This window comes from Diplotaxodon limnothrissa, linkage group LG4, assembly GCF_057381915.1.
Source record: "Diplotaxodon limnothrissa isolate DT_005_m linkage group LG4, D_limnothrissa_male_GT1.1, whole genome shotgun sequence".
NCBI classification, from domain to species: Eukaryota; Metazoa; Chordata; class Actinopteri; order Cichliformes; family Cichlidae; genus Diplotaxodon; species Diplotaxodon limnothrissa.
The window spans coordinates 22,700,345-22,727,611 of NC_140599.1; the positions used below are offsets into that span (position 1 = coordinate 22,700,345).

Sequence of the window (27,267 nt, forward strand, 5' to 3'; positions counted from 1 at the left end):
GTGTGATCCACTCATATCAAACACATCTTTCCATCACTCACTCTGCTTTCTACTCTTTAGCTGTCTTCCTCTTTAAATGAATTGTGGTCAAATGGGATTATGAGGGACTGGACCACATACGGCCTGTGCTGGTCCCTATCTCTGTTGGGGAATGTAATCCCACCCCCCACCCCCTTCTGCCCTGCCTCATTATCAGATGGCCAGCATTTGTAGCAGTATTATGCCAAATACTGGCACTATCAGCAATACAGCGAGGGGAACCTGGTACTTCATAAAGGGTTTTTTCAGTTAACTGTCTCCTTTCTCTTTTTTTAGCTCCCTCAAATTGTGGCTGACCGAGATGTTTGATATACTATATTTGGTGGACAGAAAGGACTTGCAAGGAGATTACAGTGAGGGAAGCAGAACAACAACAATGTACGGATTACAGGCAGGATTTGTGTGAGGAACACATGATATCCTCTCTCATCCCTTTATCAGATTGGCCGTGATGGAGTGGCAGTCGTGGCTGCATGGGACCAGGGAGGAGTAGGTTTGAATTCATTTGGACAGCGCTAGGATAAGGACAGAGAGTGATGAGTGAGGCTTGGTATTTAATAGAATATCATCTCACAGTCAAATGAGATGACTGCCTGCAAAGTCTAACCTCAAAAGCAATGTTAGAATAATCTTTTTTTATAAAGCGAGAATAAATTGCTTGTTGATCGGATAACCGCAGCAATTTATCTAATCTCACGTTACTGTGTTTTAGAACAAGCAAAGTGACTTTATGGGGGGGAGACAGTCCAGTCTTCAGAGTAATTGGTCATGTATAGCAAAGAAATGATTCAGGTGACATGTTCAAGCACACGGTATCAAATGCGCCCAGTCCTGAAAGCACAAAACACAGGAAACTCTTGTCTCCAGCGATTTGGTGAAACCCACTGTGAGTAATATAAGTATGTACATAAAAGCTCAGACTGAAAAAATGCCACAAAAGCAAACAGAAATATCATCTAAAAGAACACAAGGCATTGGATTTTTTAATATCAATCACATGTTTGTTGAATGTCTGACAATTCTCAACAAAGAGCATATTAGGATTTGAAGGAATTCATAATTGAATGGCCGGAAAATTCATTATATTCCAACCATGAAGCTGTATGCAAGTAAAGGCTAGTCAACAACATGCCCTTTTTCCAGCTGGCAATACTCACCAAGGGAGAATGAACAGATTTTGTAGAGCCCAGCTTTGACAGCATCCACCCATCACTAGTCAAATGGTAAATGGCCTGCATTTGTATAGCGCTTTTCAGTCATTCACCCATTCACACACACATTCACACACTGACGATGGCAAGCTACATTGTAGCCACAGCTGCCCTGGGGCGCACTGACAGAGGCGAGGCTGCCGGACACTGGCGCCACCGGGCCCTCTGACTACCACCAGTAGGCAAACACGGGGTTAGTATCTTGCCCAAGGATATTTGCCATGCAGCCAGGATGCAGCCTGGGATCGAACCACCGACCTTCTGATTAGTGGATGACCTGCTCTGCCACCTGAGCTACAGCCACCCCAAGCTGACACACCTTCTCTCAGTGCTGTCCTCCCACACCTTTCTCTCCACTCCTTCCAGTTGTCTCATCTACATAGGGCCTTGCAATGCATGCAATTACTGTAAAGACACAACTTGCTAAGGTCGACTTTCTGCAGTATACTTCTGCTACAATGCAGAGAGGAGGATTCGGGAAAGTGATAGACAAATTAAAATGCATCGAAATGAAATACTGAGAAACAGAGAAGAGTGGAACTAAGACAGACAAAGAGTTTAGGAAAAATAGACTAAGCTGAATAGGAAAGGAATTAAAAAAAAGAAAACAGTCCTAACAAGAGGATGCCATGACAATTATAGGTAACAGAGCCCCTTACGTCAAAGTGGAACCCTATTTCTGGGAGCTGTCTATTCTCCTGAATATAAGACTGTAAATACCTTGTTTCTATCTTTCCCAGACGTCATTGTGACCACCAGTGTCACAATGAAAACCCTGATGAGGAGCACATGCAATTGCTCTCTCTTAATAAAATCTCACAGTTCTCATTACACTCCAGCACAATGGGCCTCTCGCCTGGCCGCTGATTGAGTTCCTGCTTTCTGGGAGCTATAATAGCAGCCGAGACATTCCCCCCCCCAACCCGTTTTACCCCACGTCCATGCTCCGTTTTCACCAGTCTTCATGGAGTTCTCTCTCATGCGAGGGTTTTACGTTTTAACACAAGTGAGATTTTATTCCTCAGTGATCACATCCTTCTTTTTCCCTCCCTGCCTATCTTCTCTTCCCCCTTCATGCATTATCTCTTCTCACAGTGTGGAAAATAAAAATTAAAAGCAAGCTGATTTCTTTGGTTCATTTTGATGTAATTGATAAGTGGCTACTTGTAGAGTGTAACCTGGCTTATTGAGGTGAGTCACACCTTTATCAGGACAGCCTTAGCAGCCGCAGGGACACTCTGTCAAGGAACACTTGATGATTATGAGAGATTTTGAGGAGGTTTGCTAGAAGAGTCACGAGGTGGAATGGATTCTTTTGCTGGGGAAAAGGGCAAAATAATTCTCAGAAGTAGGGTAGGTTGTGGGAAAGGGGATTTATTCAGCCTAATTGCACTCCTCTCTCTTGCAGTACTTTCGTCCTTAGCATTGAAGGAGAATTAAGCCAAAATTAGAAACAGTTTGCATGTACCAGTGGATGCTGACACTTTTCTCTGATTTCATTTTGATTTTCATTGCTGGAATGACTGCTCAGTTCCAGTGGTTAAAAACAATAAAACTTCAGCAGCAAGTACAAACTTTCACAGCTAATTAATAGCAAGTCTCGCAAAGACGGTGTCAAATATTAAGATGGCTTTGCCTAATGAAAGCAGAACTGTAAATGAGATGTAGTTTTATTTAAAATTATTTAGTCCATGCTGAACAGACTGTGACCTTATCTGACCTTTGCAACTTTTTAATGAGTGGTTTTGTTGTTGAAATGCAAAAGTGCTGGGAACAGTCTTGGTAATCACAAATTAAAGGATGAGCGTGAAACTCAGATTTATTAAAGTCTACTGACTCACATTGACTTTGAGGGCCTTCACAGCACAGCCCACATCCACTTTCTAGTGGATCAAAAAAGGTAATTTTCTTTTCCTTCTTGACTTATAATCAAAAGATGACATGAGCATATGCATAGCAGAATTATGCATGCGGAGACATACTTCCACACATTATGACCTGGTATATAAATAGAGACACATCAGTAAATGGACAAACACACACAAACACACACAAGTGGTAGGTAACCCATTAGAGACCTTTTGATGAGCTGTTTTCAAGCTGTAAGCCAGGTAAACCAAGGCACCCCCTGCAGTTTTGTGATCCTAGGAAAGGTCAGCAGCTGGTGGCTTCACTCCTATTTACAACAGCCTTACTATATATATATATATATATATATATATATATATATATATATATATATATATTGTTACGTTTCGGTGTGTCAGTGTTTTGTTTTTGCGTGACTGTCATGTGTTTCCTGTTTTACTTTGAAGGTCTGTTGTTATCTTAGTGTGTTCAGTTTACATTTTCCCTGTCTCGTCAGTTCTAATTTGCCCCAGCTGTGTTTCCCTCCTGTGGTCCATTCCCTAATTGCTCCTTCTATGTATTTAAGCCTTGTGTTTCAGTATGTCATGGTCGCGATCTTCCCCCCCGTTGTAAATAGTTTGACGTCTTGTGTTTGGTGATGTAAATAAATGTGGTATCTTGCTTTAAATCTCGTTTTGGGGATTATTTTTGTGGAAGCTTGTATTAGTTTCTTCTCGTGTGTTTTCCTTATTTTTATTTTCCTGCGTTGCACCCCGGTTGCCTAGGCCGGGGTGTAACATATGGGGGCTCGTCCAATCGCTGAGGGGTCCGAGGACCGCTTCGGCCGTCCGCCGTCGCTGGAGGGTCCGAGGGAGGGACCGCTTCAGCCGTCTGTCTTCGCTGGAGGGTCCGAGGGCCGGTCCAGCCTTCATCCGCCTTCGCTGGAGGGTCCGAGGGACCGCCCCAGCCTTCGTCGTCTGCTGGAGGGTCCGAGGGACTGCTCCAGCCTTCATCCGCCTTCGCTGGAGGGTCCGAGGGAGGGACCGCTTCAGTCGTCTGTCTTCGCTGGAGGGTCCGAGGGACCGCCCCAGCCTTCGTCGTCTGCTGGAGGGTCCGAGGGACTGCTCCAGCCTTCATCCGCCTTCGCTGGAGGGTCCGGGGAACCGCTCCAGCCTTCTGCAGCTGGTGGGCTGCGTGTCCGTGTTTGCAGCTGGTGGGCTGCGTGTCCGTGTTTGCAGCTGGTGGGCTGCGTGTCCGTGTTTGCAGCTGGTGGGCTGCGTGTCCGTGTTTGCGGCTAGTGAGCTGCTCGTTTGTCTTCGCTGGAGGATCCGAGGGACCGCTCCAGCCTTCTGCAGCTGGTGGGCTGCGTGTCTGTTTTTGCAGCTGGTGAGCTGCTCGTCTGTCTTCGCTGGAGGGCAGCCTTCGTCGTCTGCTGGAGGGTCCGTGGGACCGCCCCAGCCTTTGTCGTCGCTGGAGGGTCCGTGGGACCGCTCCAGCCTTCATCCGCCTTCGCTGGAGGGTCGGTGGGACCGCTCCAGCCTTCCTCCGCCTTCGCTGGAGGGTCCGTGGGACCGCTCCAGCCTTCGTCGTCTGCTGGAGGGTCGGTGGGACCACTCCAGCCTTCATCAGCCTTCGTTTGTCTTCGCTGGTGGGTCCGAGGGAGGGACCGCTCCAGCCTTCGTCGTCTGCTGGAGGGTCCGTGGGACCGCCCCAGCCTTTGTCGTCGCTGGAGGGTCCGTGGGACCGCTCCAGCCTTCATCCGCCTTCGCTGGAGGGTCGGTGGGACCGCTCCAGCCTTCGTCTGCCTTCGCTGGAGGGTCCGGGGGACCGCTCCAGCCTTCGTCGTCTGCTGGAGGGTCCGTGGGACCGCTCCAGCCTCCACCAGCCTTCATCCGGTTTTGATCAAACATTTCACTTGGGGTTACATGTTTGATTTTTGGGTAGGGGGAAATGTTACGTTTCGGTGTGTCAGTGTTTTGTTTTTGCGTGACTGTCATGTGTTTCCTGTTTTACTTTGAAGGTCTGTTGTTATCTTAGTGTGTTCAGTTTACATTTTCCCTGTCTCGTCAGTTCTAATTTGCCCCAGCTGTGTTTCCCTCCTGTGGTCCATTCCCTAATTGCTCCTTCTATGTATTTAAGCCTTGTGTTTCAGTATGTCATGGTCGCGATCTTCCCCCCCGTTGTAAATAGTTTGACGTCTTGTGTTTGGTGATGTAAATAAATGTGGTATCTTGCTTTAAATCTCGTTTTGGGGATTATTTTTGTGGAAGCTTGTATTAGTTTCTTCTCGTGTGTTTTCCTTATTTTTATTTTCCTGCGTTGCACCCCGGTTGCCTAGGCCGGGGTGTAACAATATATATATATATATATATACCTTCAGGGTCATACGTCACATGAAAACCAAAATAATTCCAAACGCCAGATCTGAATGAGGGTGGGGGAGGTTCAATTTGCCATGTTACAAGGAGACCTTAACTTCTGTCTCGCTGGCTTGCCCTGCGCTCTTCCTTCTGACGATGCTGTCTGTGTTGAGCGCTCAGTGGATCTGTGCTCGACAGTGCAGCCTAGGCGGAGTAGTCGAACGCAGATTCACTGAGCGCTCAACACAGACAGCATCGTCAGAAGGAAAGCTGATAAAATAAATTACAAATTTTGTATTGTTTGATACATATGCGTACCGAACCGAAAGCACTGTATCGAACGGTTCAATATCGATATTGCACCCCTAATGTATATATATATATATATATATATATATATATATATATATATATATATATACACACATACATACCTATGCAGAATGGTTAGCAGATTTTTTTTAGAAACTGCATTTTTATAGACGGTATGATTTCTTGAAACCCCCTTTTTCCTCCAGACAGTTTTACAGATTTCTAAACTTGGATCAATACTGAAAGCAATAGAGGAAAACAGATCAGTTTATTTCTGGTACTGTCCAGTCTACTATATAGCCGAAGCAGTTTCATGTAGGTCAGAGCTTTCTTTGCAGCAGGCTTTGTTTCTCTCTGATACTCCCTGACTTGGCATCAGCTGCTTATGTCATATTAATTTCATATGGACTAGTAGATGGGCAATCTTTGATGTACTTTATATTGATTTTGCGTGTGTATCTGTGTGCCTGTGTGTATTACTTACATTTGATTCAGCTGACTGACTTGTCTATGTCTGAGGGGACTGATACCATGAAGATAAGGGTGTCAGATCAGTGGGCCGCCATGCTTTATTTCCCCCTCGACAAATTTACCAAAGTTTTCACGTCTCATCTTCACACCGTGGTGACAGCCCGACAGGAGGGGTCCAGCCAGACGCATGACAACGATAGGCAGCTCACGCTGACAATAATGCCACCGTTGCTCACGCTGAAGAGAGCCCGTCCCCTTTCATTCCATTGAGAAGGAATGCAGAGAGGGAGAGGGGGAAAGAAATTGAGTATTGGGAAAGAAGGGGGAGACAGACTGGCATCCAGTCAAGGCAAAAGACAGTTTTTTGATCTCCAGACGGTCTGCCACCACTATGGTAATCCTTCAGCAACACCCTTCTTCGGCTGTCAGATTGAAAAACACATGCGTGGATTATATAAACCAGGCTTGTGCACACATAGTCGACTTGTATATATGATAACACTTTTAGTAATAGATAAACAAGTACCAATGGAAATTAATTAATTATTATAATAATCAAATCTAAACACTGCACAACAAAAAAACAGGCATTGTTAATGATGACCAACTAAGCTTGGAGGTCTTTTATGAAGGTTGGAGATTTTAATTTGCTTTGAACACTGAGCTGGTTCTAGTAGGAGCAGTCAATGCACTGTTCTCCCAGGATGTCACTTAATGCTGTTTTGTTAGACGCCACCTGCATCTCTTTGGTACCTTGATGCATCAGCCGCTGCAATATTAGACACCAAGAGATTATGTTTATGATTATGATCATGTTTTATAGACCTCTCCTGTTGGTTTATCAACCAGGACTGGATGTCCACTTTGGATTCTTCTGTTTTGCACTTTGTCTCTTTTTTTATGCTTTGTTTCACCAGCAGATTTATTTCCTTTTCACTTAGTTTCACTGACTGTTTAAGTTTGGGCCATAGAAAGTATTCGGTTTAGGTATTTAAAAGTAATGGGTTCTTTTTTAGGGAGTTTACGGGACTCCTTCGTCACTAAAAACTAGGATTTGCTTAGAAAAAGACTGATCGCTGTTACAATGCGCTTCTTTATAATAGTAACCCTGCACAATGAAAAATGACACATTGGGAGTGACAGACCATAACCCAGTAGCCATAACCCAGTGCATCGGGCAACATAACAAAAGGACACCGTGTGTTTAACTGAGACACGCCAGCTGCTTTGACAAAAGGTCATTGTTTTCCCCAGGAAGAAGAATGAGCAGGAGATTTGTTGTGTCTAAAATCACCTCATTTGCACATATGTACATGGAAGTGTTTGATGTCAGCAAAATACTCCTCAAATGTCTTCAAATGTCAATGTGGTTACTATTTCAGCACAGCTGCTTGTTTGCACCTAAAATCATTAGACATTTGCTTTTTGCCTTGTGCGATATGTGCAGAAAATATGTCAAACTCACTCCACTGGAAACCTGTCAAAAAATCATGACTGATTTATGTTATATGCACTATACTGAGACACATGCACACATTCATCGCGTTCAAATGCGGGTGTGTGGTTCGTCCAGATTAATGCTATTGCGTTCTTTTTTTGTTTTATATTGCGACTTTTTAATCCTGTTTCAAAAGTGAGTTTAAATCTATGACTCTGGTGCGTATCACAATAACTCACAATTTTTTCAAAATTTAAACTTTAATTAAAACTGGAAATTAAATCTATTTCCAGCCTTCTGTAATACTTGAATTTGTTTTCAGAGTTTGAAATACATCCTGTGAAGTCTAGCTTACATTTATGGAATGTATTAGGCACGTTTGTATAAAAAAGGACCCAGTGAGTAAGCAATGAAAGGAATGACATATTACACTTTAATTAAATACAAGTATATAGAAAAAAGTAGTGAAAAACCTGCATTTTTTTCTGATGAGTGCGGATAGGAATAGACAGAATAGCATAGCAAAGCAGAACCTGCTACTCAGTATATAAACATGACACTGTTTGGCTGATATGCATTAGAGTATATCAGAGTGGATTAGAGGAATGTGGAGGCAGGTTGGTGAGAAGAGATCACCTAGATTGAAAAGGGATTTCTAACACTTCTAAATGAGATATGGGCATGCATTGAGAGATAAGAAGCTGCATATGAAAATGGGTCAATTGTTCTGCAGGTTTAGATTGTGATTAAGAAGATTACATTCCTCCAGTGAGTAACAATAGCAAAGTCAGACAGCAGCCCAGTTGTTAGCCACTCTAACAGCCTGGCTGATCCCTATTCTGTCCTTTCACCAGAATTCTGAGTTTCATTTTTTTGAGTTATGGGACTTAAAGTCTTAGGTTCTGCTTGTCAGGCAGCAGATTTTCTGCTGAAACAGAACATAACAAAGCATGGTGTAATTTGACTCATTCCCAGACCAGAGGCTGTTTTGATGAAACAGTGCAGGAGTGTGTCTGATCCCACCACCTCATCCTCCATTTTTCAGAAAGGAATGATTAGACCAGGGCCACTTAAGCCGAAGTTAGTGGACTGCTATTGATTGATCAAACCTGGCCGTTCAGTCCTGAATAAAAGGGAGGGTTTCTGTCACACCCTAATGAAAGGGAGGCAAGGTTTGCAGCTGCCTTTGATCCTGAAGGGATTAAAACAGTCTTGCTTATACAAGTAGAAAGATCATGCCTGTCTGTTTCTCTGTCTATCTGATGCATTGCTGGGAAAGCTATACAGCTCTCTGCTGTAGAGAAGGCTATGAGGCTGGGTCAAGTCACGGTGGGGTCAAAAGATTGGAATCCCTGTGTGGCCAACTAAAAGACCACCTGCTATTTCCAAGCTTTGATCACTGGCATCATTCCTTATTATTATGACTTGTGTGTCTGCAAACAGTTGTCTTTGTAATGCATCACAAGCCTTTGACTGAAGGCAGGAGATCTGAGGATTTTGACAGTCTGTCTGTTTGCAACAAAGAAAGGAGGTTAGAATCAATAGAATCATTTTGATATGCACGACATCTCCTTGGACGGCATTTTGAAGGAAGTCCTGAAAAACACTAATAAACTTGAAGCCACGCTTTTAATAATTAAAGCTGATTTTCTCTGAGAGAAAACATTTTTGAGCGAGCTGGTGAGGTGGAAGGCTTTGATACAGCCTAGAAGCATTCATAAAAGTTTCAGATGTAGAGAAAGTAATTGACATTTTTCACAAGTTGGCAGTCATAACCACATGTGCTTTGCCAAGTGGACCCTCAAGTTTGTGTGGTCAGTGTCTCTCTGCTTTCCTCTCTTACTCAAACAGACTGTGCACACACATACACGCGCTTTCTGTCCGGTGCATTTTCAGTTTGATCTGTTTTATGGATTTCTCTTGCAGCTCAGTTGAAAAATTCGATTAATTGAGCCATGCTGTGAAATATCTATCAGATGAGGATGCAGTCATTTTTCAGAGTGCGAACCATGCAGTATTCATATCTCCTTGACACACACAGTGCAAAATATAAACTGTTGGTAACATTTGATTTATGCACATATCTGCCTGATTTATCTGTACGGTAACTCGCATACACACGGTAAAGCATTCACTTTAAGTGATGAAGCATTCAACCAGGTTTTCAAGCCCTGGGGCAGTGGGATGCTTTGTAATATGTACAGTCACATGCTGCTCCACTGTTATCCGTGCACTTGCTGTACAGTATGCCCTTGAGAAGCACTGTTTGTACAGCCTTCCAGCTGCTCTGAGAATGATCCATTTATGTTAAATCTGGCCACCAGAGGGTTTTTGTGTGGCTATTTAATGTACACTCACTTTCCCCACATGCATGTTACCGGAAAGGGAGGTTGGATTTGTTAAACAGATGCTGCTGGCCGCTGGCAGACGCCGTAGCTCCCTGTGAACCTCCCTCCTTCTCTCGAGGATTGTTGTGTGCGAGAGAGTAAAAACAGAGTGGCATCAGAGGGAAACAGTCTCTTTATGATCAGTTCATCCTTTGCCTCCAACTACCTGATCGTTAGGCTGAAGATCAGGGAGCTGCATGAGACTTGATAACCGGATGCCTAGCAAAGGAAATCCTGACATTATTGCCTATTTTGTTGAAGTTGCTGAACTCGTCAGTGTATTAGCAGGCATCAATGCATCAATAAATCAGCAATCACCCTGGGGGTTTTGACTTCTATAGATTCCTGCCACCCTGACACACTTTTATATACTCCATTTTATTCACTTTTAATGTGCTGGGTTGATGTATTTTATCGAGCTAGTTACTACAGAACATAAAGTAGGGATTACAACCTTGTGCATAAAAAAATCTGCCCCCGGAGAGAAATGGAAGCAATCTGTTTTTAATATACCCTTCTTTCTCATTCTCTGCAGCGTTTCTGCACTTCTGTCACTCAGCCTGCCATCCTTGTTGGCTGTGAATGTATGCAGAAACCGAGCAACATTGTTTTTATATCCCATTATCCAGAGAATTCGCCTGGCCTTCTCACCCCTCCAATACATCCTGCCACCACCCTATAATTTACTTTCTACCTGTTAAGACTTCCGGAAGCAGATGCTGTTATCTTCCTGGCTTTCAACAGCCTGTCACATCCACTACCTGCTTCCTTCTTCAAAAGCTGTCTCCCAATACCTCACTGTGTGCACTCCCCGCGGCTCCCGCTACCTGCTGGGAGTCACACCCGCTGATGTCAAACTTGGACAACTTTGGAGGAATAAAGAAGAACCAACACAAGGGTCAGGATGATGAAAGGAAGAACAGGACCTAGGAGTGGAAGACTGAAGGGCACAGTCATAACTACAGGTGTTATTTCTTTATTTTTGTTTTCCTGTTTTTTATCCAAAGCTGACTTTATTGATTTCTCTAACCTGAAACATAGCCACAGAAGAACCTTCCATCGTTCTATAGATTGGAATTGATTGCCTTGAGGCTCTCTTGTCCTGTAAATATTTGCAAAGCTTTATTGATTCCATTAACAGCTGGCTGCTGTTTGTGACAGTGGTATGGATGGTTGCTGTTGGTGAGACTAAACTAATTGTGGAAGGCCAGTTGGTTTTTTCGCAGTGCATTAACATCTTGTTTCACACGTGTAATGTTGCATATAGCCGGTTTTTGCGGAAAAGTGTGACACAAATGGTCACCTGCTTAATTTGTGAGCTCATTTTTAAAACAAACGATTGGAAGACATACAAGCTTACATTTTCTTTGTGCATATTATTCATCTTAAAAGAATGCCATAGTACGCTAGTTACTATCAGAAAAAATGTATGTTGTTATAAGGCATAAACCTTGGATGTAACCTCTTGTAGCTCAGTCTGTTGTTGATGTGATGGAAAGGAAGTGGGGACCCTCATGAGTTAAGGCAATTGTACTCTCACACCACTAGAAACCTATATGCAGCGCTCATATAGGGGTCCGTGATGAACCATACATATAAACAGTGGGTGTTTCATCCAATCTGAGGAAATGAAGGGCCGGGAGAGTGCTGCTTAAGAGCACAAGGGAGAGCGAAGTGGCCCACGCACTGCTGCTCTGTTAACCCGCATCTACTCAACCCCCACCCCCTGCATATTCTACTGTTGTCTCAGGAACACAAAGACTATTTTCAGGCAGCCAATCCTCAGCAGAGTGGCAAAATACAGTCCTGCATGGCCCTAAAAGCCTTCATGACTTTTTAATTGGTGGCTCAGGGCTCTACGTCCAGCGGTTGGAGAGTGGACTCCACTGCCAGAGCTTCACTTCTGGAAGGGATCAAATCTCCCCCGCTTGAGTCTTAGGCCTGTCAAAGCAGTCAGGCATAGAGGCAGTGGATGGGTGGCATCTGAAGGTGAGAGGGAGGGTGAGAGACAGGGTTGGCAGTGGAAAAGAGCAGTTTGCGGTTGAGAAGGGTGGATGATAGAAAGAAGCCAGGAGCGAATGTTTGTAAAGGAAGAAAGAATTTATGTGAAACTGCTGAGGGAAGGAATAGCCCTGCACCAAAATAGCAATTTCTGAGGTGAGAAAGAGTTTGTTCAGTGGAGTTGTATGAGAAAAGTTATGTGCGTGTGTAAACGTGTGTTTGTGTGTGCATGCTACATCCGACAGGGGCAACAGAACATTTGGAAGTGATGGATTGTTACAGCATACCAAACAGAGTAGGAAAGGTGGGTGGTGGATTTTATTGGAGAGCTGGAAAGGTTTTGTGATGAATAATAGTCATGAGTGAATTGGTCATTGTCAGAACCCTCCAGAGCCTATTGAATCAGCAAGGCTAGGGTTTTACAATGAGCTTCAGCCATGAAGATCGGACTGTTGGGTCGTAATAGATGGAAAGTGAGTTGATGGAGGCAGGAGGTACAATAGATGAGGCTAGCTCTCACTGCTGGAGCGGCATTTGTCTGTGGGGAAATGGGCCCCAGGAGAGACCAGTGAACCTCCCACATGCTGTGCAGAGATCAGAGAGCAATATGGATGTTTGTGATGGGCATCTGAAGGCACATGAACACATGCACACGCATGTGCACACAAAGCAGAGTATGGGTAGCTTGCTCATTGATAATGACTTGTTGACCCGCAGCTAATGATCCCTTTCATCTCAAAGCGGAGCATGATAGGCTTTGATCTGTCTGTCATTAAAGAGCTGTCGACTACTTGCACATCCCTTTAGTCTGATCAGCAATTCAAATATACATTAGCACCTTATAGAAAGATATGTACATACACGCACTGTCACAGCTTCTATACACTTACTGGACACTTTATTAGGTGCACCTTGCTAAAAGTGGGTTGGACCCCCAACACAGCATACCTTTTTCTCTTTTTCACACTATTCTGTATAAACACTTCAGACGGCTGTGTGGGAAAATCCCAGTAGATCAGCAGTTTCTGAACTGCTCAGGCCAGCCCACTAACAGCTATCCGATATTGAAAGTAATTTAAATCACCTTTGTTCCTCATTATGATGCTCGGTCTGAACTTAAACAGGTCATCTTGAACATGTCTACAGTTTTCATGTCCAAATGCGTCCATGTGATTGGCTGAGCAGATATGATCTAAAACTCAAATGAAGGTGAACACTTCTAGTATTACTGCCACATCTCTCTCACACACACACAGACACACATGCAGTGAAGCACAAAAAGTCCTTGAATCCATGCTACTCATTAAAGCACTTCATTTACTCAATATGTTAAAAGAGCAATACTAAATAAAAAAACTGATGATTTATTAATATCCAGAGTTGTAATCCACAGCATTATATGTGTATTAAAGCGCATTACTTACCATGGCATGATAAGTTAAAGTGCTTCTAATAAAATTCTTAAGTCCCTACAGGCATTTCAAAGCAGCAGCAGATCTCTGTGCAGTATCTCCTCAGTGTCTCACTAATGGGACTGATGTAAATATGTTCATTTGCAAATCTTCTCTCCAATTTAGTGCTGCTCATATTGTAGATGAAGATTATCCAGGGATTATGAGGTTTGAAAAATGCACTATTTGATGTGTATTTATGCACGGCTTATAGATGTAGTAATATGGAATTAGGTCCCATCATGAGTGGAAAATATGAATGCAAAAAAAGTGTCACTCCTACCTCCCCCATCTGGCTCCCTGTCAGGTTGTCATTTAACGATATTCATTCCCAAAAGTGGAAATTTAACAGACGTTTATGATGCAAATCACAAGCTATAACTCTGTGTGGTGTGGAGGGCCACATTAAGCCTTCAAATCACTCATGCCTTTGCTTGGGCGCCAGTAACATTATGCCATATCTGCTTGATCGTCTGCACATATTTCAGTGTGCTATTGCAGCCAACAGCAGTCAATCCCTCCACTTTGTAGGTCCTTAGAGGCGGAGAAAGTTCAGAGAATTGCCAACATGATTTTTTTTACACTGGCGTGTTAAGAGCACTGGTGGGAACATTTCAATAACACAGCGTTGAAAAAAAAAAGCTCACTGAATACATTAACCTGATGAAAGATGGTGTTGCTATTTAAATTTATGTAATTTCTAACGATAACCTTCAGGATATACATGACATTGTGTGAAGACTAAAATTGCTGTGGTTGTAATTCCTTTTTGTACATAAAGTGCTACTTGCATATGTATAAGACTGTGCCACAAATAGAGCTAACCTTGGTTTTTACTTTCAGAAATTTAAAACTTCCTAGCACCTTTCCACTCAACATTCCTTTGCATGGGAACTGGATATGTTGCAGTGCAGAGAGTTAAAGGTTTAGGATGGGACAGGCTGGATTCTGGTTCTTAATCTTTGCTGTTTTCCAAAATGGAAGAAAACATCCTTGCCAATATCACTGCAGCACTTGGAGCGATGTTTTGAGTGCGGGTTTAAGTGTATAATTAGAAAAACATCATCAGCCTCATATATTAGATAGCATTGTTGGCACCGGGCTCAAAGCTGTAGTTATGTTGTGAGTGTTATAAAAAAGCTATTGATTAAGGGGTATGGTTTTCCTGTGAGGTAGATTGCAATTTATAGATCAAAATGACACAGTCTTTTCAAGTAGAAATGCTGGCTTGTTGCATTAATCATGAGGAGAAGCGATGACAGGCATTTTTGAAGGAGATGGGTGGTAAGGTACAAAGATATGTGTGTGTGTGTGTGTGTGTAACAAATGCTGTATGTAATCAAATTTAGAGGACAGATATTCCGCTTTCTTACCTTAAATTACCTCAATTAAAATCACACCTTTAATCTTCTTGTGCGGTCTGTAAAAATTAAGCGTTTAATCATTATTCATTATTTTCACTCGCAAGCACGCACACATTTATAGTATTCACATAGGACGTTGTTATGCGCAGCAGTTTTAAGAAGGATTGTTTAAAGGATTGTCAAGAAGAGCGCGAAACAATTAGTATTTCTGACTGCGAATTTTTCCTGATTTGTTCAAGTTGCACGCTTCCCACTCAGCACCCGTTACTGTATCGGGTAATTGAGATGAGCAATGTGGTGTGAAGTCATGTAAGAACCAGCCAAACGCTACCATTAGCATAATGTCAGTGCGTTCAGATCTTTGTCTGCCTGCTGGCGTAGTGCTGGCTGCCTGTCTTCAGACAGTGCCACAGAGCTGTGTTTCTCCTCTGTGTTCGCTCCTGCTTGAGGTGCGCGTGCACTTCAGAGAAAAGAACCGGCGAAGAGAACTGTGTTGATGTCTCAAAGGTCAGATGAGTGACCTGCATGGAGGCTGGCAGTTTTGAGTGGCCATCTGAAGGAACTCAAAATTGGGGGGGAGGGGTTAGCTGTCACACCACACAGAGAAGTACTTGGTGGTCTACAGCAGCTTGGATGTTGGAAGAAAATAATGGTCGTGGGCCTCTCTTTAATGCGTTCTGGGCAGGGAGTGATGTGACAAGCTCCGTTCTGTCAGCTCTTACATTCCAGAGGTCTCAATTAGGAACAGGGGCTCTGTGCTCCCACAGACTGCCTAGTAGGAGCACAGGGCACCCCGTGGGAGCATCTGGTACACGTCAGACTTACCAAAATTAGAAAACATGAAAACAAGCATGTATTCCACCTTCCATACACTCTCTGGCTCTTCTAATATAATATCTGTGACTCTTTCCCGTCAAAGACCCGTTATTGCTCACAAGTAATCGAGTCTGTTTGACCTATCGTAAGTGTGAGAAACTCCTAGTCCCTGAGTGGATTATGCATTCACACCAAAGAAGGTGTTTGTTCTCTGCAAAACAGGTAAATAAAGCATTGCCAACACTGATTGCTGTTCACTCCTAGGCTCAGCGGAAGGAAGGGAGACAGACAGGCAGGCCGTGTAAATGTAATGAAGGGAGATAATAATTCTTTTTTCTGTCAGCTGCTCTCTGCCATTAACATTTACTGCCAGCCCCTGCCATTCACTGCTTGGCGCCCATGCACTCTGCCACACTGATAAGAATCACAATCACCAGCTATTCCACGCGCATATATTATAATGGCAGGCACCGTGATACCTTGCACTTAGCAAAACACTATTAGCATGCCAGTTGCATCGCTCCCATTCAGAGGTTCAAAGGGTTTGGTTGGGGAGAAAAGCACGGATGGGACATGGCAGTTTGAGTCCACGCATTTAGCCTCATAAAAATTCTGGTGTCTTTATCTTAAAGACACACTGTCACAAGCGCGCGAGGTTGAAAATGTGAGCACACATTTTTATGCACAGGGACACACCTGTACACACGGGAGCGTGAGGGACAGAGGCGAACAAGTACCACACAGGTTTTCAGATTGTTAAGAGAGTGAGTCCAAAAGCGTACAAGTTTATCTGTATGTTAATGATGAGGGGAAATGGCCCAGATTTGTTTAACGCATCAAGCAATTAAATCAAGACTTGTCTAATAGCTGCATCTTTGCTGAGCTGCCCACGGGTCCCAAGATGGACAGGCAAGGCAGCATTGCAGGTGGATCTGATTATCTCTGTCTCAGTGCGTGTGAAATAATGTTTCCCCCACCATACCATCTACTAATTAGGATCTAATTATCCAGCCTAGTGTAAACAATCACAGCAGATGGCATTATGCACAGTATTAACTCTAATGACCCGGGGCCCTGTAGAATTCACATTTCAACGCACTTGCTTATTTTATTTATTTATTCCATTAGTCTTTGCCCTACTTTCTTTTTTTCAATTCACTTAGGCCTGTTTTCAACCTTCTCATTCCCCGAGAAAAGACTACCCCTCTTCCTGTTCCCAATGATGCTCTTACAGTCCTTTTTTTTCTTCTTGTATTTGCTCCTTGTTTCACTTACTGGCATTTATCTATTTCTCTGGGTTTATTTTTGAAAAATATCAATTAGATCTCACAAAGATCAAGTAAAAATGTGTACCTATTTCCAGAGGTGTGGACTCGAGTCACATGACTTGGACTCGAGTCAGACTCGAGTCATTAATTTTATGACTTTAGACTTGACTTGAAAAAATGTTCTAAGACTTGTGACTTGACTTGGACTTTTACACCAATGACTTGGGACTTGAATTGGACTTGAACCGGTTTACTTGAAAAGACTTGATATTTCACCCCAAATATAAAATTTAACATGCATATTATATAGAGATTGAAAATGTGACGTCATTCACGGGTAGAACCGCAAAGGATTCTGGGAACTCGTGGCAAGCGGTACTAGCGCACGCAGGCTTTCAATTAAAATCAGTTATACAGCGATAAAAAGAAACACAAAAATGTCAAGAAGCTGTTGTATTATTAACTGCAATAGCCGGTCGCATGACAGCCACGGGAAGCCGACGAGTAAAGAGATCGGTTGTTATCGGATTACGTCGTTGAAGAGAAATTGTTCGAGCCATGTTTCCGAAGTAACAAAGAGGCGACTGGATTGCAGCCATTCAAAGATCAAATATAACGTCCCAGAACACCAGCTCACAGGTTAGTCTGCTCCAAGCATTTACACGAAGGTCAGTCTGCTGTTGTAGTTAATACGTCATTTTCACAACATAATTAGTGATATAGGTTACAAGCAAGTCTGGCGCTGAACAGAAATTGTCGCGCTATGCTCCTTTATTTATTGTGCATAAATAGTGAATTGTCCTAACACAATATTGCGTTTCGCTTCTGTTATTATGGTACATTGACAAAAACATATACTTTTATTCACAGGATAAAACAGTTGTTTTGTATCACTAATTGCCCAGTACGATTACAGCATACAGTATTATTGTCACTGCTACATTTCTGTGATGCTACCAGAAATTATTTCCACTACTAATTAATTACCGTTGAGCTCAAAGGTCCTATTAATAAACTGTTAATGAATGTGTATTTATGACGACAATTTGTGAGACTGGTAAACTTATGATACGTACGATGGTCTTTCGTTCTACACGGTGCATTTCAAGGTCCTGTACCCATCCGTCGGTAAACTGTACCTGGGCTTGTTGCAGTGACCTGAAGTTACTAAACTTCATGAGTGTATGCACTCACTCCAAGAACCGTATAATTATAAATATGCATATAAATATGCTAAGATGAGATAGCTGACTTCATCTAACTAGCAAATGTTGTCCAGGCTACGTTGGTGATACAGTTTTTTTTTAATGTGTATGATATTTTTGTCATGCGATTTTAAAGCTGGTCCTACAACCGCATCCAAGAATAACATGCAGCTTATCTCAGAACTGTCGGTGAAAATTATTCTTGGAGCTAGGTTTAATTGAGCTGCATTTTAAAGAGGTGCAATTTCACAATTTGTGTATATTTTCTAAGTTCACTATTTTGTCATGTGTTGAGAAAAACACAGATTTTAAAATTACATGGTCTAATATTTACATTTAGCATATAACTGCAACATTATTTTTTCGTTGTTTTTTTTTAAAGACTCGAAAGGACTTGAAATTCAAAGTTTCAGACTTGTGACTTGACTCGGACTTTTACACCAGTGACTTGAGACTCGACTCTGACTTGCCTGACATTACTTGAGACTTGACTTGAGACTTGAGGATAAAGACTTGAGACTTACTTGAGACTTGCAAAACAATGACTTGGTCCCACCTCTGCCTATTTCTGCCACCTACAACCACCTGCCTTCTCTCTAGTGGGTAGGAAAAAAAAGGGAAAGTCATAACGATACGTGTATGTGATCTTGCGCACAAAGGCTCACTTCTTCCCCCAAACTGTAGAGGCTGTCTGTCACAGCTGGGAAATAATACTGTGATGTCAGTCACACTACACCAGGTGGGAAGTCTGGATCATTTCCCATTGCACTGAACCTAAAAGAGTTCTCCAAACCTCACTTCCTTAAGACCAAAACAGTTTCATACATTTTGTCCTTTGAAAGGAAGAAATTGCCTTGTGTCTAGCGTACATTTCTATGATACATTGATTTGTTGGATGCAAGGCTATGTTCACAGCTCGCTGCTGCAGTGCATAAATCTTGTTTGAGTGCCACAAAGTCAGGGAGGATTCCCAGCTTTATCTTGTACAGCGCTATGACTATCCCTTCATGATTAAAGACACTACTTTCTTAAATCTAGCTACAGTTGTTCATCTGCGGTTTCCTCTACTGCTCATCGGACAAGGTTGAGCTGACTAGAGACTCAATGCTGCAGAGGGTGTGTAATGGTGGTTGTGGGTGTGCGAGGTCTCATTAATTGATGCCGGGCCTTGTGCCTATGCTCCTCTGCGTGCCGTGTTCTCTGCCAGGAGCTGGACTTGCTAATTAGGCTCCTGGATATCACAGACATGTCCCTCGGTACGCCATACAATATACTGCTAGTGACTCAGTAACACTGGTAAGGAAAGTGAGAGAGAGTGGGACTAAAGGATAGAGGATACAGAGTGAGGAGGGGTGCAAAGAGACATAAAAAGATGGAGAGACATCTTGGCAGAGAGCTCAGAAGGAAGGGACATGGAGAGTAAGAGTGTGTGAGAGATGACAACTGATGAGAGGCCAGGGAAAGAAAGTAGGAAAACGACTGTACTGGGAGAGATCAAGGCTGCCGAGACGGAGAGATAGTCACAACATGCAGAAAGGAAACTGTTATTGTGGGGAAAGGGGGGAGAAAAAAAAGAAAAGAAACTTAAGATGGGAAGAGAAAAAAGGAGGAGGAAATCAAAAAGAGGAAGATAGTTTGAGACAGGCAGAGCATAGCAGAGAGGTAGAGGAAAGCACTCAGCGGAGCAGTGAGGCAAACAGGGAAGAATTCCAAACAGAAAGGGTGTGTGCGTTTGAGTGTGTGTGTGACTGTGAATTTGTCCACGCTGCCGGCTGGAGTGTGTGTCCAGATAATTCAATCTGCTGCCCATTGACTGGCCTCCCGCTCTGTCTTCACTCCTAATTAAATCTCCATTTGTTGGCTGGATGCTACTGCTTCTAATTGTGTTGCTCTAGCCTCCTGTAGACACACAGGCACACCTCAACACACACACACACACACGGGCCCTGCAGTGGGTAGGATCCCAGACACGTCACTGCGGTACATTACACCTCAATTAATCACATCAATTACACATCAATTAACCCATGGCAATCCACTAAACACAGCTGGGATGCAGGCAGCATTTCATCTGTAGCAACCTGAGGACTCTTTCTGCAACATCAAAGCAGGCGCTGCATCAAAAAGAAAAAAAAATTCAAAAATTCAGATCAACTTAACATGAAAAATCCATAGTCCCTTTTCATTTCCTCCTCCAAGCAGAGAGCATAATTATAGGAGTATATGAGCTTTAAATAGCATGTCACGGGTTCTATATTTCCACAGCATAAGATCTCATAGGGGGCTTGTTCATTCTGGATTGCGAACAAAAGAGCATAAGCAGGAGTTGTGGGTGGACATCAACCTATCAAATACCACATACAGATGTTGAACTATGGGCCATTTCCCTAAATGAAGGCTCTTCATCTCGTCTTCCTGTTTCAGGTCTGGCGTGCTTGCTTGACTTCTACTGTAATGGGTCACTTCACCTTGGTGCCTTGTGTTGGAGGACACACTCCTCAATCTTTTCATTGCTCTCCTCCCTACTATCACTTTCCTCATCTCATCATTTCTTTACACCAATTCTCAATGTGTCTTTGACATTATCATTAAGCACTGTGTTTCTTTTTACCATCTGTTTCAATGCCGCTCTCGCTTCCTTCTCTCTGTATTCTCCCACTCAATCGCTTGCTTAATTCTTCCTTTAGTGTCGGTCTGCTTTCTGACTCGACTAGGTGATAGAGTGTAAATCGACAAGGTACCTGCTGTCACGGTGACGCAACCTCACCTTCAGAACCAACCATGTTCCGAAGGGCAGGTGGGCGGGGTGGTGGTGATGGTGGGGGTGGGACGCTGAGGGGTATATACACTTTTTAGTGTGCGCTTATGTGACTTCTAAAGAGCTCTGTATCCTCACTCCAGCATTCTTATCTCAACTCGTGAAGCACCATGTTAAGACGATCTATTATACATGTGTGTCAGTGTTCTTCTGTATGTGCGAATTCATAAGGGAAGAGCTTCATCAGCTTTCAAAATGCTTTTAACCCCTCTCCATCAACCCTGCAACCCACACCCTTACACCATCCCATTACTAGGCCAAGGTCATAGCCATGACAGTTGCATAACCCCCATCAGAGGGTAACCATGGCCCATTTCGTATCTTAAGGTCCAATTCAAGAGCCTAAATGACAGCTCTAAATTTTCCAGTATGACATGATGCACCATGGGTGGACTGAAGGTGGGAAGTTATACACACATATACAGTATGAGTGCATTTGTGTTGAGCTTCCAAGATAGAGTGAGAAATGAATACAAATGGACCTTCAAAGGAAACAGGCACCGCTAACCACTATAGCTAAATATCAGAGATGCATTTGAGCCAAGTGCCAGCTAGGATGCTGTTACGTCGGCTCAAATGCAGGTGGCTGAGGATTAAACAGAGGTCAGAAGAGCTCCCTGCTGCTGGTGTGGAGCTGGGGTAAGAAGGTTAGGCAAAAAAAAAAAGCTAGAGAATGAATATAAGACAAAAGCTGAATGTGAACACCGTTTGTGTGATTGCATGCCAGCATGGTGCAATGGGGAGCACAATGGCCTTTGGTTTATAAAGCTACCCCAGTGCCTGTGGTCTTTGTCTCACTGCCATTAAAATTCTGTGTATGCAGCGGGGGACCCGGCTGGAGCCATGCCACCATTCAACCTCAGCTGTCAGGTTAGAATAAGGTGTTTTTATATCTGTGGTGAATGGGCTGTGGTGGTGCAGACTGACTGTTAGGGGCAGCTGCTCTGCACAGCAGCCACATTATAAAAGCCCTCCTGGTCCTTCCATGCCAGTTTTCGGTCATCCATAGACCTGCTTGCTTCAGTTAGCTTTTACCTCTGGTCATAGTGGTGTAAGAATTGTTCCTCTATAAGGAATTTCCCCTAGCTTTCCATCTAGACATGAAACCTGCAGGTAACAATGTTGTGCACCTGCCAAACACTGCACTATCACTTCATGCTTCATAGGAAGGGAACTGTTCTCTGGTTAATTCCAGTCTCTGGAAGAAAAGAACTTTTCAGCTTCCTTAAACACTTATATTCTGCGATCCTCTGGAACAGGTTTGCATAAAGGACACTGACTTGTTTTCCATAGCGTCTCATCAGCCATGACCAACACGATGCTGCCCCCATTATTCTTCACTGTTGGGATGGTATCAAGCAGGTAATGAGCCTAGCCGGTAATGTGTCTGGTGTCCTCAGAATGTAACGTTAGGAACTGAGGCTAAAAAAGTTCTGGTTTTATCTGACCAGAGAATCTTGTTTATCACGTCCTGAGACTCCCTTAGGTAATCTTTTGCAACATCAAAGCTTGCTGTTATGTTTTTCAACAAGAAGAGACTTCATCTGTCTCCTCACACTACCATAAAAAAAACCAAAACCCCAAAATCAGTGCAGTGTTGTTTCTCCCACCTTCACACTGGACCTAAGAAGTAGATGTTGGGGTTCTTTGTCACCTCTCCTCCGAGGGTTCTTCCTTGATTACTCAGTTTAGCTTGGCCAAGTTCTGGGAAATATCATATATTCTACTGATGTCTTATGTTTAGGTCTTTTGAAGGCCACTCCTGGAATTTTTCACTGAAGCACAGAGAATCAAGCAAAAAAAATGAGAGATTGAAGTTAAATTTTATGCACATGCCAAACCCAAACCTAATTCACATCCTTTGTCATAGCAAGGGGTCTATAATGGTTTGCTGTGCTTTTTCTTTTAATGTTTTAAGAACGCTTTTAAAGTTCTCGTTGTCTTTCTGGGTGATTTGTGTGGAGTGATAAAAAAACAGATTGGGCATGAAGAAATTTTAGCATTGAGCTATAAGAAAGCTGAACACTTTCTGAATGCAGTGGATATAATATGTGTGTGCAAGTTAGGGCTGCCACAAACGATTATTTTGATAGTCGACTAGTCAGCGATTACTTTTGCGATTAGTCGACTAATCAGATCATCATCCATTGAACATACAGCATACAGCTTATTGCACCAGCAGCATCTGCTCTTATATAACTATCATTAGCTTTCAGCTTTAAGTGTTTAAGGTATGTGCTAACTAAAAATAAAGACAAGATGATAGTTTATTAAATTTTAATGACATTTGCAGAGTGTTTCGGTGGAGTTTAATAAACTCCTTGCTATCTAAAATATAACAGGACACCGGAGTAAATTCTCCAGCATCTCACACTTCTGATGATCAGTTGTCTGCTTGACGTTTATTCAGCTGTGTAAAAACTATAACTTTAATCTCATCCAAACCGATTTACTCAGGAACAAATAAAACACTGAAAAAAGCCAAACAACATTTTGAAGTTATCTAAGTGACTCATATATCATGTTTAACCTGAGTAGCAAAAGACGGCGGTGGGTTTGAAAACGATCTGCCGGGAGTCCGTGTTCTCACGGCTCTAGTTAGCCTAGCCCCCGGCTAGCTATCGAGCTAGTGGGTAACAGACGTCTCAGAAAACGTCGGAGCGCTTTTGAAAATATGTGGTGTCTTGATAAACTGAGCAGATATTTGAGGTTTACACAGCTACATTCTCGCCTGAAAATATGTTAAACGTTTATTTTGTGACCCAGAAAGAATAATAAGAGTAATATTAAAACTAACCAGCTGCCGCCATTGTTGGAAACTAAGCAGGGCCGCGATGGGCCGCGCTATGAATTCTGGGACACAGTTTCTTCTTCTTCGGGGTTTAACGGCAGCTGGCATCCTTGTACATGCAGTGCTGCCATCTTCTGTTTCAGTCCATTATTACACTCTTAAATCCTACTACTGATTCCTGCGTCTTTTGTGATCTTACAAAGCTTCAAACGACGCGTCGACTATTAAATTAGTCGTCGACGATTTTGATAGTCGACGTAATCGTGACTAGTCGACTAATCGTGGCAGCCCTAGTGCAAGTCTATTATACTGTAGAATTTGCTCCACAAGGCCACAGTGGTTTAAAAAGAGATGACCCCTAAGAGAAATATTACCTGTGACACCAGAGTGTTGTAAGATATAATACACAGGTGCGGTACACTGACCCCCAAATCTTAAAGCTCTATTGTGCCTATCAAATGTGAAAACAAACAGAAAACCCGCACTCGCTGCTAAGTATTCTTTTTAGTATTCATTGCTGGGCAAGACGAACCTATTTAGACTGATGATGAGAAGTAGATCGTGCTGATATGTCAAAGCCAAAGCACATTTGTCTTGCTAAACAATAAAAATTAAGAAGAATACTTTTCATTGAGTCCTGACATGTGCACACTCTGTATTGACAGAACTTTGTGCTCCTGTAAGAGCATGCGTGTCAATTTTCGCATGCAAAGAAAAAGTTATCCTAACTTTGACTTATGCAATGACAGTGCATCTATTCACACTTGTGTATTTTTCTGCCATGAAAAAAAAAGAAACACACTTGAAAATGTAATCCTGCCATTGACACCACACATGCAGAGCCTACCACTGACACCAACATGGATCAGCAGCGTGTGTCCTCAGTGTTTCACTGTGAAGTTCAGAAAGCACAGTGAGGGAGAGAGAAATCCGCATCCGACAAGAGGTTCTCCACTGGAAACTCATTAGATCCCAGAGGCCAGTCTTCGGAGGAGCTGACCTTGTCTTCTGTCAGCATTAAGAACTGTTGGCGGTCACAGGTCATTTAAGTTCTTACAGAGTCTCAAAAAGAAGATCACTTCAGCTGGGTCTTGTGTGGATAGCAATCATTTCTTGGGGTACGCAGCAGAAATTCTGCACACTTATGTCATGCAAGACTTATTTCCTGTTCGTGCTGGCTTTGGTCCTGAAAATATACACTTTGCTCTAGATGTGAAATTGGTCACAAGTGCCACAGATAACCACTGTTCGGGGAGTCATTATTAGAGCTTGTGTGAATGTGTCATATGAGGCAGAAAAAACGTGAATGCATGAATGGTGCTGAAACAGGTAACTGCGGTGTTGATTACAGGGCACTCAATTCCGCAGTCCACAATTTCACAACAGTAAGTCGGTATTATGTATTGCCCCAGACGATCGATGTGTGAGTTTAGGTTTTGCATGTGCAGGTCTCTAATGGTGGCTTTTTGATAGAGCCATACCGCTAAGTGCACATAGCCACCAAAACCCCAAACCAGCTGGAAGTGGTTGGGTGTGTGTTTATTCAGCCATAAGTGTATGTTTTGGGATTTTCTGTGTGTGTATGTGCAGATATGTGTGTGTGTGTCAAGTACAAATGCATTTACTAGAGGACAGAATTATAGCAAAGCCACCACTCAGCAGCTAGTGTCTGGGGAAAAATAGGGACGGCTTCTCCATTTGGGCTCAGACAAAGATCAGTTTGAAGTGGCTGTTGGGTTTAACAGTGTTTGTTTTTGAAAAGTTCATGTAAGGGTGGTAGAAAGAATGGATTACCCAGGTAGTTTTATCAAAAAAAGAAGAAAAAAAATTGCAAGTTTTGATCTTTTTGTATGATAGAAAATGGACTAAGCTGCAGCTAAGCATAGTGTGTGATTTGTGGCAAGCATGATTGCCGACGTGAAACACAAAGGTGCATAGTCGTTCTTTTATTTTCTGTTTCAATCAGGTCCAATTTGCTGTATCCCCTTCTCTGCCCAGCGAAGGCTGCCCTCACGTTCACCCAGTTCCGCCACACCATCCTCTGCATTTACTGCCATAAATCTTGGCTGTGAACTTGCATATGGGTGCGGAGAGCAAGGGTGGCTCCAGTAATCAGCCATGAGAGTGACTCACCTAGTAGACACAGTACCAGGCATGCTCCAGGCCACAGCGGCATACTGCAGCTATTAATACAGACTTTAATTAGCCCGCCACAAACACTGGCACAATCAGCTCAGTGTCGCCCATGGCTCGTGAGGCAGACAGATCAATAGGTCTGATCATGCCTTTTTCATCAGCTCAAATGAAAGCACTTTGTCTCCAAGCTCAGCCCTGGACCTTGCATATCACCTTAAAGTCTTTTTGTGGCTGTACTGGCTGTGTGCAGTGTTGCGGATGAGGCCTGTATAATCTGGTTGCATTAGGGAACTATAAAGATAAATGAAGGGAGGCACAGAGTATAACTCATCCTGTCACAGAAAGGATTTTAAGACGGGGAAACTTTGTGTTTTCTAAAGCAGCCCCTATCACCCCTACCCCCCAACGCTTCCTAATTTCTCACTCTCTCCACCTCTAGCATGCTTGTTTTTCGCAGTATTTTTCTCCATCTGCTTTTGGCCTATTCCTCTTCCCCCTTCCCTCCATCTCCCTCTTCTTGCCTGTCTCCCTCCTCATCCTCTTTTACTGATGTAGAGGTATGGAAGTGTTCATTTACACTTCTTCTGCTGCACAAATTGCTCTTCTACCTCTATGCCAGCACATTTCAATTTGAAATAAAGGAGTAAGCTGCTTTCGCGGTAACAACTTATTCCGTGTGCTTTTTGGCAAGCTTTTCTGTTGACCTTCAAGTTCCCAATCAGTGCAGAAGAAAAATGGAAATAGCTTGTTCTGAGTCCTCTTTTTTTCCCTGTGAATTGCTCAAATTGTGTTGTGTCTCCTCGCAGAGGTTACTGAATCACTGCCATTTTTACTACCCTCACTCAGCTGCTTCGCTTTTTCCTTCTTTTTCTTCCTTTTTACTCATCTTTTCCTTTATGTTTTGTATGACTCAGTTTTCCTTCTTCTTCTTCTTCTCTTTCTTTTTCTAATAGATGATGTCCCACCTTATTTTAAGATGGAGCCTCCTCAAACCCAGGTTCACCTGGAGGGAAATCGCTTAGTACTTACTTGCATGGCTGAGGGCAGCTGGCCCCTGGAATTCAAATGGATCTACAATGGTACTGAGCTTACACGTTTCTCCTTGGAATACAGGTGAGGAATGCAACCTTGCTTGCCTGCAATAATTCTTTTTTTCCCTTATCTTAACCCTAAGTATCTTACTACATGAGGACATTTTAGAGGCATTTAATTGTAACTGATAGCACAATTGCTCATTTTTATTCATATTCCAAACTCATTTCTATGGATTTATTCAGGACTGATTTGGCTGCATATCTCCCTTGAAACATAGCATCTTGTGTTCAAGGGATTATCAAATTTATTCCGATTT

At 43.0% G+C, this 27,267-nt stretch overlaps 1 protein-coding gene across 3 annotated transcripts in view; it reads left to right on the forward strand.

Annotated features, from left to right (window-relative positions):
• LOC146633808 (protein sidekick-2-like) overlaps positions 1 to 27,267 on the forward strand; it is a 91,122-nt gene that overhangs the window by 23,402 nt on the left and 40,453 nt on the right. For all 3 annotated transcript variants that reach the window (XM_085352535.1, XM_085352534.1, XM_085352536.1), the window contains one exon: positions 26,870 to 27,029. In XM_085352535.1, coding sequence (XP_085208661.1) covers positions 26,870 to 27,029 — 160 coding nt within the window. The remainder of the gene's footprint in view (positions 1 to 26,869; positions 27,030 to 27,267) is intronic.